General features: G+C 43.5%; 1 protein-coding gene across 2 annotated transcripts; it reads left to right on the top strand.

Annotated features, from left to right (window-relative positions):
• The first annotated feature begins 2,955 nt into the window (after positions 1-2,955).
• On the top strand, positions 2,956-9,182 carry LOC124707707 (histone-lysine N-methyltransferase, H3 lysine-9 specific SUVH1-like). Of its 2 annotated transcripts, none has more exons than XM_047239379.1 (3): positions 2,956-3,074; positions 6,235-8,304; positions 8,818-9,182. In XM_047239379.1, the coding sequence occupies exon 2, from the start codon at positions 6,255-6,257 to the stop codon at positions 8,265-8,267; it is 2,013 nt and encodes a 670-aa protein (XP_047095335.1). In that variant the 5' UTR covers positions 2,956-3,074; positions 6,235-6,254; the 3' UTR covers positions 8,268-8,304; positions 8,818-9,182. The 2 variants fall into 2 exon arrangements, with proteins under 2 accessions (XP_047095335.1, XP_047095334.1); XM_047239378.1 differs by having other exon boundaries at positions 6,235-8,314.
• The last annotated feature ends 1,226 nt before the right edge of the window (positions 9,183-10,408 follow it).

The following is a 10,408-nucleotide window of genomic DNA, read 5'->3' as shown; positions in this document are numbered from 1 at the left end:
CTAATTGTTCCAAGTAGACCTTATTAAGGAATAATGGGATTGAGGGTGCTGTTCATGTTCTCAATGATTTTTTATACATCAAATGAACTCTTTACAATTAGCATATATGCATAACGTTGTTCTGTATTCAATAGCTAAGGTGATGCTTTTTTATGCCACACTTTGCTAGATACTTAGGCCAGTTTGACTTTGTCAAGATTTTATCCATTTATTTGAAAAAAATTGGCGTGCCACATTTTGACAAAAATGTACCCCACACAGCATCTACATTTCTTGAGAAATCTTTCCAGCACATGTGCTGAAGAATTTGCTAGCCACACAAATTGTGGCTTTCCACACACCTGGCACAAAGTTAAGTAAAACATCGCAACTAACAGGCCCTCACTTTAGCACTTTGATAATAACCACTTCTTTGCAGCCATAATAGAAATATTTTACCAGAACTGGTAAATATTTTATTATTTCAGTTGACTATCTTCTGCAGTGAAGAACCACAATACCAAACTGGCTGTTAATGATTATAGAAGAGCATAGTTTACATAGTGTAAATGCATCGACCATAATATTTTTGTCCTAGTATTGGTCTTTTCAGGGAAATAGTTGTTAATTAGGAAAACTGATCCATGTGCTTTCTCCCCTTATAACTGCATCAGTGTATGATTTCTGATGTGATATCACATATAGAGCTTTGTTTTACAAAAATCTTGCATTTCTCAAAATGTCAAAGAATGCCTCTTTTAATCGTTCGCAGCTTTTGTATTATGCATCTGCACAAAATATCTATGATGGGGTTTACTATGTATTTCTGTTGGCTGTAAACAACGGTTCTGCATTCTGATTCATCTATCTTTTTAATTTTGGCCTACAGGGAGATTGAGAAGTTGAAGCTTTCTGAGCTGACCTGCAGGGAAGGCATCGTTGAGGTTGCCAAGATGTATGCCCAATTTTATCCCCATAGTACATTAGTATTGCAAGTTCCCACTTCAGATCTATCACCTAAATATTTCTGCTACGACTATCCTAAGAGCTTGTTAGTTATTATGTTTAGCTATGTTGTACTATGGAATGAGTAATACTTAATGACTATGGAATTTTCCTTCTGACGGAACCATGCTGTAGTTAGTCTATTAGTCATTCCTGTGCATACCCCTTTTGATGTTTACAATCCTCAGCATCATTATTTTACTTTTACAAGCAGTAGTGGTTGCAATACTCTATTACAAGTTGGTGTTGCGATAGGCTTGCATAGTGCTTACATGTTTTCTTAGCACAGATTCTTGTGCTTTGCGAGTGGGAAGGTGTCCTGTCAAGTAATACCTTTTCTGCGTGCGCGGTGAACTGATTGATTTTGACAATAGAAACTAATTAACTAGTCTGGCTCTTTATTTTTTTGACAACTAACTAGCCTGGTTCTCAGTCACGCTGGTTCTCACAACACTTCTTTTTTCCTCTATATGCATTATGGTGTGCATGATGAAACGAAGACAAATCTATTGAGCTGGAACTGAGCTGGGTATGCCATGAATCTAACCCGTGAGCACGTGGAAGGTATTAAATAACCATTAACTGAAAATATACCCCTTCCCTTAGAATTCCACGGCCACCTGAGTCACCCAGTTCCCCTTTCCTGAATTCCTTCTATTTTGCCATACCATACAGGTTCGAAGCGATCTTCTGCTCAGGCAGCGCTTGAGGAGATGGACGCTGACTTAAGAAGAGACAGCCGATTATTCTCGGAAGGCTTCACATTTCCTTTCACGTGTGGTGTAATAGATACATGACCTGCTCATGAATTTTCGTTTCGGCACTAAAAACTAGCGCCTCAGGATGTTGTTGCCTTTGCCCAGTCGCGGTAACAAGCAGGGTTGACGCGTGTCTGCTTGTTTGGAGTAGCAAGCAGGGCTCGATGGCTCGTGTCTGTTTGTTTGGGGGCAACAAGCCGATTATTCTGCTTGCTGTTTTGGTCGCGCGCATTGATCTGAATCTATTGAACTGTGAATGACCTTGAAATCCAACGAATAGTATTATCCTACTATATCCATTTACCATTGCTGCGACTTGAAACATTTGCTGCCGCGCACGATTATAGACTTGTGGTCGTTCGCAAGATGCTGCACATCGCATTTGGAAATACACAGAAATCTGTTATGTCCTTTTCTCTGTAGAACAAACTTGTACTTTCTTGCCATTTGCCGTGTCACCTGTGTGACCTTAATGGAGGCTACAATCTCTACTTTACTGTGGATGGTAATGATTAAGGAAAATTTTGTTTTTGCTGCAGTAGAATTTGTCCATTTTGCTTTCGCCACTATAAATTTTAACATCTTGCTTTTGCCCTATTATTTCTCATTGAGAAGCAAATGCAAAACCAAAACAACAACAAAATAGGCGAAACAAAATACTGTAATAAGAACTTATCATTTTCATTTTGGTTTTGTTCCATGTGGGGCAAACTGGTACATTACCATGAACTGGCAAGGTAAAAGTAAAATGCCACGAGTGGCAAAAGTAAAATGGGGCAAAAGCTAGAGTGACAAAATTTCCACTTTATAAAACAAAGTCGTCCTGATTTTTTTTGTTTTGAGCAAGGTTCGTCCTGATCTCCGTTCCTCGTTATCATCGCTGCCTCGCGGCCACAAAAGAAGCCCATACATACATAAAACGCCGGAAAAAAATGCGCCTTTATGTTCATCAGGCTCCGTGCAACTTCTGGACTTTTGCGGTGCTGGGCTTCCGGCCCGAGGTGGTGGAGGTGGGCCCAGGAGCCCAGCATTCACACGGCCATCCACAGCCATCGGATCAGCGGCCGACGGTCCAGATGCAGCCTAACACACGGCCCCACCAATCCCAGTAAAGTGGGCCCACCACCTGGTCCGGTCCACGGAGACTCTTCTCCCCTTCTCCCGTCGCTCGCTTCAGTTTCAGTTCCATTTCTACCGCAGGGATCGCTCGCTCGCTCGCTGCCTGTCGGAGAGGAGAGCGCGGCGGCGGACGGAGGCGTTCTAGCCTGCCCCGACGACCCTCTCCCCGCTCGTCCCCGGGCCGCGTCCCCGCGCCACAGGCTTCTTGCTCAGGTACGCCTCCCTTCCTCCGCTTGCCTGGCCTGGCCTCCTAGGGTTTGTGCAACAGTGCTTTCCCTGCTTCCAAATCGATGGCCTGTGACTGGGAGGGGTCGTGCTGTTCTGGTTTAGGCTTGTTTGGAATCGTGGTTCTTTACGGCCGGGGAGATCCTTGCCCCCCTTCCCGCTGCCTCGATTTGCTGTTGCTATGTCGGGCCGTTTCTCCCCCATTTCTCATCGAGCTCCGTCAGCGGAGCGATGCAAACATTAGGAGCCCCGCTGGTGCTTTAAGAACGTAGCGGCTGCGCTGCGGGATGTTTGCTGCCAGATTGTGCCGTCCTGGGTGCATGCTAGAACCCTCGTGTCCGTCCTGGGTGCATGCTAGAACCATCACTTTAGGGGTGGGGTGTGTTAGCGCTTAGCGGATCTGCACCAATATGCCTCTAATACAGGCATAACAGGGGACCTGTATACCACTCTGCACCAATATGCCTCTAATACAGGCATAACAGGCTGGTTGGACATCATCGGAACGAACTTGACAGGCCAAATCGAGATTCTTTTTTCTTTATAAGTTCATTTGGGGAAAGTTTGGGTCTTTTCCAACTGGGCTAGCCCCCTTTCCATTACATGCATAACGGAAATAACATGTCTTTTTACAAGCAAGCAGTAGACAGAAAGAAAGAAAGGGACAGGAAGGTTTGGGTCTGTACCACTAAAAGACCACCTATTTTTAGCAATATACCATCAAGATAATTTCGTTTAGTTTAAATAGCATCAAAAGGCTAGCATTTAACTCCCCTTACCATTTACATTTAATTTCTCCATATCTGCTGTTAAATCGGATGACTCTGCATTCTTCTCCGGCTATGCGCTGTTAAATCGGAATGCTTCGCAGTCTTCTTCATCTTCCACGTTTCTCTGGCCACCTCATCAGCGGCCATACCTGATGTCCTAACGCCCTAATTCATGACTTTTACTTTCAGATCTAAGCGTTGTATCCTTGTTATACGTTTGCTGGTTTGAACTGAAATATCTTTCTAGGAATTTGACAGACAAAATGAAGATCTTCTTTTATCAATTATTTGTAGGAATATTTGGTTCTGAAACAAAAAGAACACCATTTTAGCAAATATGCCATCAAAATAGTTTTGTGTAAATCAACACCATCGAAATATTTGCAGCTTACTCACGTTAGCGTTTGCATTTTAACTTCTCCATATCTGCTATTAAATCGGAAAACTTTGCATTCTTCTGCATCTCCCAGCTGGCCACCTCCTCAGTTGCCATGGTTGATGCCCTACTCTGCCTTGCCACCGCTTGCTGCTCCCATCCCCTCTCCACCACTCTAGTATTCGCTGCCTTTCGGCGTAGACAATTACGTCAAGCGATGTGCTTCTCTGAGGCCGTTTCGGGAGAGGTGGCTGCTGCCATCGCTTGGAGAAGTAGGTGGCCACTGCCGTCCCATGAAGATGTGGGTGTGGGCCTCCTGCTCGATGGGGAGCAGTGCCATGATTCTGCTTGTCTGGTACTCGGTTCCACTCTCCAGATCTATTTTTTTTTTATGAAAATGAGTTTTATTGGGAAGAAGTGTTTTTCATCACCTCTGATTCTTGCCTTGTTACTTTCAGATCCTTGCATTATATCCTTGTTATATTTTTTGCCGATTCCTGCCGCGTTAGTACCAAATGTGAGCGTATTACTGCTTGCATGGTAGGGAATGGGTGTAGGGTTTAGGGTTAGGGATGGCCAGGAGGTCGCGTTGCAGGTGATGATGATTGCCGGGGCCATTGTCGACTTCTAATCTCTACTTATTCTTTTCATAATGCCTCTGGCTACTTCTTGGCTGATCTCCATCCAAACTAAAACACCGTTTCTGCCACTCTAATACTGGCGGCAGAGCACAGTCCATAGCCATTTGATTCCCAAGTAATCCTATCTTGCAAAAAAAAAATCCCGGTTCATTCTCAGCGTCATAAGTGCAATCAGAGTGCTGGTGGCAGAGAAAAGATAAACAAGAAAAATATCTTAAATGTGAACATAACAGTTATATTGTCCTAGATGTAAAGCTTCAAGTGGGTGCTCTGAGATCTTGTGTTTGAAACCCATCAACTCATGTTTTCCTTCTCATTTTCTTATCCTGCACATCTCCAATAGCTGCAAAAACAAGGAAATATTGAACGTTCGAATAAACAGTGTGCCAGCCTACATATGCATACGAAATATTCAATTCATTTTCATCTTGGGGCAACTCGGGCTCCTAGTGGTTCCTCTCCCTCCGCCACTGGCAGTTGACGGAGAGTATGGTGACTTACTATTCAGTTTGGACGGTAGCATGATTAATCAGCAAAGTTTGAGATTTGCTTGTATGTATCTGGGTTTTGGTATACCTGTGTCCTATTGATGCTGGAAAACTAATATTGTACTCTATATAGTTTCTCATGGACGTAACCAACTTATAGTACATCTCATATGGTTATTCCCTTTAATGTCTACTCTACCATGGTACTTAATAACAATAATACTCCCTCTTTCCCTTTTACTCTGCGTCTAAGCCAAAATGTAGATACCAAGGAGAGTAATAACAGGTCTCTTTTCACGGTTCCTGGGCAATTTTGTCCCTAAGCTAAACCAGCAGAGCATGCATGCACAGCTCCCGCATGCAGAACTAGAGGGTATCTTCAGAAACAATCGCTGGTAGAGGATGTGGCGCAGACTAATATGGAAAAACGAAAAAAAGTGACATATATTAGTTATTGTTGTGTGTGCCTCCTTATAATTGTTCCATTATTAATGCTAGTTAGTAAGATGGTACTGATACTCTCGTACCAATGGTCAAAGGCTACTTCCTTTTAGTACATGAGAAGGAAATGTTTCATCTAGTTGATAAGTGCACTGCAATGATCCTCATCCAATGTAGTTCTCAAAGGGCAATGATGGCCCAATCAGTTCTTGTAGATTTACTCTAATTGATTTCTGATTTGGTTTGGAAAAGATTAAAGACTAGCAAAAGCAGGTGAGACCCTGATTTGGTATTTTACGTTCATGCTGGTTGTAGTTGCATGCAATAATTTTTCTGGGGTGCAACCATGCTTAAGGATTCACTAAGCTTTGCTTACTCCCTTTGATATTTTTGTTACTGTATAGTCTACTAAGGTTTTCCTTCTTTGTGCAGGAGTTATTGGTTGATTTGAGATGGACAGGGCTACACATTTCATACCTGGCCCTAATCAGGAGCTCTTGGATATCAAGCCTTTAAGATCTTTAGCTCCGATGTTCCCTGCGCCCATGGGAGTCAACATTAATCAGTCAAGCACCCCACCGTTGGTCTGCGTGACACCGGTTGGCCAGTTTCCTACAGGATTTGGTGCAGGGAACCTTCCTGCCTTTGGATCATTTGCCACCTTCAGTGCTACTGCAAATGGTTTCTCGCATGGAGGCACCAGTGCTAATGGGCCCATTGATGCTACCCCTATCTCAGCATACAAGACGAGATCATCTGGGGTTACATATAATGGTGATGATGAACCTCATTCGGGTAATCAGACGAGATCATCTGAACGCAAGGCTAAGAGGTCTGCCACTTTGGCCGCTGACGGCACAAAGATCAAGCGTCCTAAGCCTGTGTACAAGAATCTTGTCGCTGGCAAAGAGCTTGCTTTTTTGCCACCTTCAAATAGTAATCCTAGGGAGACTGTTGAAGTAGTTCATATGATCTTCGAGGCGCTCAGACGTAGACATCTGCAGATGGATGAAACACAGGACGCTAGCAGACGTGCAGACCTGAAAGCTGGCGCCATCATGATGGCTAGTAATATCAGGGCCAATGTGGGAAAGAAGGTTGGGACTGCTCCTGGAGTTGAAATAGGGGATATTTTCTATTTCAGGATGGAGCTATGCATCATTGGTTTGCACGCTCCTAGCATGGGTGGCATTGATTACATGAGTGCTAAGTTTGGAAATGACGAGGATTCTGTAGCAATATGTATTGTCGCAGCAGGCGGGTATGAGAATGAGGATGATGACACAGATACACTGGTGTACAGTGGTTCAGGTGGTAATAGTAGGAATACTGAGGAGAGGCATGACCAGAAGCTTGAGAGGGGCAACCTTGCTCTTGAGAGGAGTTTGCACAGGAAGAATGAGATAAGGGTTGTGCGGGGATTCAAAGATCCAGCTTGCGTGGCTGGCAAAATCTACATATATGATGGCCTGTATAAGATCCAAGAGTCCTGGAAGGAGAGAACAAAGTTTGGCATCAATTGCTTCAAGTACCGGTTGCAGCGTGAACCTGGACAGCGTGATGGAGCTGCAATATGGAAGATGACTCAACAATGGATACAAAATGCATCAACACGAGGCAGGGTTCTACTAGCTGACCTATCATCTGGGGCTGAAACAATGCAAGTTTGTCTCGTCAATGAGGTAGACCATGAGAAAGGACCTGGACATTTCACCTATACTAATGAGGTCAAATACTTGAGACCCCTCAGTTCTATGAGACCGTTGCAGGGTTGCCATTGCCAGAGTGTTTGCCTACCTGGTGATTCCAACTGCGATTGTGGGCAGCATAATGGAGGGGATCTACCCTACAATTCATCAGGAGTGTTGGTGTGCCGCAGGCCAGTAATATATGAATGTGGGGAAGCTTGCCATTGTTCCCTGAACTGTCGCAACAGAGTGACGCAAAAAGGGAACAGATACCACTTTGAGGTGTTCAGGACCACAAATCGAGGCTGGGGTCTTCGCTGCTGGGACCCTATTCGTGCTGGTGCATTTATTTGTGAGTATGTTGGGGAGGTCATTGATGAGCTCAAAGTTAATTTGGATGATAGTGAAGATGACTACATTTTTCAGACTGTGTGTCCTGGTGAGAAGACGTTAAAATGGAATTTTGGGCCTGAATTGTTAGGCGAGGAAAGCACATATGTATCAGCTGATGAATTTGAGCCACTGGCCATCAAGATAAGTGCAAAAACTAGGGGAAATGTCTCACGTTTCATGAACCACAGTTGCTCCCCAAATGTCTTCTGGCAGCCAGTGCAGTACAACCATGGCGATGACAAGCACCCACATATCATGTTCTTTGCACTTAATCACATCCCACCCATGACAGAACTAACTTTCGACTATGGTGTGGTTGGAGAGCCCAGCATTAGGACCAGGAACTGCCTGTGTGGATCATCAGCCTGTCGCAGGGTATTTTGATCCATTTGGGAGCACGCACATTGTGGTGGATCAACATGTAAGCCTTGGTAAGGTTCTTTACTAGATTGTTTTCATATTAATCTGTTCTCTGTATTACTCATCTATCATCTATTTCCTGTGATGCCAACTTGCTATGTTTTTTGAGTTGACTTGTTATGTGATTCAAATTTCTTTTGTTTGTAGAATTTGGCATTTTGTTTTCCCCCTAGCGCCAACATTCAACAAACTGTGATCATTGCTTCTGACTACATATGTATCATCGTTCTTTTGATAGTGAAATGCTGCAACGCATGTTCTTTACCCATAGCCAAACTGCAGTTGCGTCTTCATACAGTACAGGGAAAGGCTCAAAGTAGTTAAAGTTAGATGTTAGCATGTTATTTACACATAGCCAAACCGCAGTTGTGCCTTCACACATGTTATTTCTGCGTCTCAAAGTAATTCAATGTTAGGTGTTAGCATCACTTGTATGGGCTACTTTCTGCTGCATATATGTATATACCGTCACTTGAATATCTGCGTCACACGCTACTTTTTTCTCATCTTGCAGATGTTTCTGCTGCTACCTAGACCTACATTGGCTTTCTATCTATGTGAACTGCAAGATGGACCAGTCTGAACTGTGAAGACAGTAAATTATGTTCAAGTCGTAGAATTCCCTGTCGTGCTAAGGCCTTACTTGGCTTCTGTCGAATGGTGGCTTCGTGCACACCATTTCTTTCGCTACTTCTCGATGTGTGTATTGAAGTGTTTGCTGCCGATCTGTCCTTTTTGCCCATCCATTTGCAACATCATGTCTAGTCTTAGCATCAGTTTTAACTGGACCTGTGGTTGTTAGCTGTGACTTGTCAGACTCGGAGCTGTAAAAACATGTGGCGTAGTCTCATCTTGCAATGGGATCAGAATTGTTAGTTACCTTTCTGCGTCGTGCTATCAAATGACCTGTGCCATCTGTTATCCGTTTTACACCACTCGTTACGTGTGGGTATGGATCAAACCTGTAGTGAATCTATGGGAGTTTGGAAAATATAACAGGTATATGAGCACCTGCTTATATCTGCCAGATTGGTTTGGCCCATGAATTTCTTCGAGGGTATGCTACCAAAGTTTTATAGTAGAAGGATAGCAAGACAATTTACAATATACTTAAACCAATTGCGAACAAAAGGTTCACTTTACACCTCTAGGCTCACACCTAAGCCTAATTTCGTGGCTGGTCTATTATACCTCTTGCTGCTGCAAACTCCCATAGCTGCAGCACATAATATCCAAAACACAAACCTAATACATCAATGATAACTTTATCACATAATATCTAAAACACAACACAAGCATATGGAATAGATCATAATATGTATTCTAACCACTAGCACAAACACTAACCCTAATTGTAAGTGCAAATAACATGTGTATCAGTGGCATCACAAAAATCATACTAACCCACATTTCACATTTGAACAATGATTTTTGGAGAAATCCCCAAAATTACAGACTGGCCAAAAGTGAACCATCCCACCAAATAACACAATTTAGACCAACTAAGAGCATCTACAGTCGCGTCCCCCAATGACGTTTGGGGACCGCGGACAAGAAATAGAGAAAAAGTCGTCCGGTCGCGTCCCTTAAAGCTAAATAGCCTCATTCCGTGTCCGGCGTGGGGGACACCGGACACAAAAACAGCGTCCACATGCATGCATGCAGCCCCTAGTCCCCACAAGTTATTCTCTTTTCCTATATTTTCTCTCACCTACTTTCCCACATGGGGTGGTCCCCTCTATTAAAATGCATGCATCCGGACCGTTTGAGGGACACGGCTAGGAAGGGCTTTTTTTTATAGACTTTTTAATCTCTTTTTGTCCGGCACGGTCCCCAAATGCGTCTCAAATCATCGTGCCGCCGGACGTTTTTGAGGGACGCGACTGGAGATACTCTAAGTTGTGAGAGTTGAGAGAGCTTACGCAAAAGGTGTTCGATTACATGAAAATGCCTCCAATGTGCAGGAATTTTAGTGGAGGGAGAGGGCATCGTTTTGTGTTAAAGTTTTTTCTCATGATGAATTTTTTCCTTTATTCATAGTATATATTATACTAATATATATTTTTAAACTCCTCTCTTCTATGCGCAAGGGAATTCGGGTCAGC

This window comes from Lolium rigidum, chromosome 4 (assembly GCF_022539505.1).
Source record: "Lolium rigidum isolate FL_2022 chromosome 4, APGP_CSIRO_Lrig_0.1, whole genome shotgun sequence".
Classification (NCBI taxonomy): domain Eukaryota; kingdom Viridiplantae; phylum Streptophyta; class Magnoliopsida; order Poales; family Poaceae; genus Lolium; species Lolium rigidum.
The sequence above is the reverse complement of the archived record's forward strand: the minus strand, read 5'-3'. Positions and strand labels throughout refer to the sequence as shown.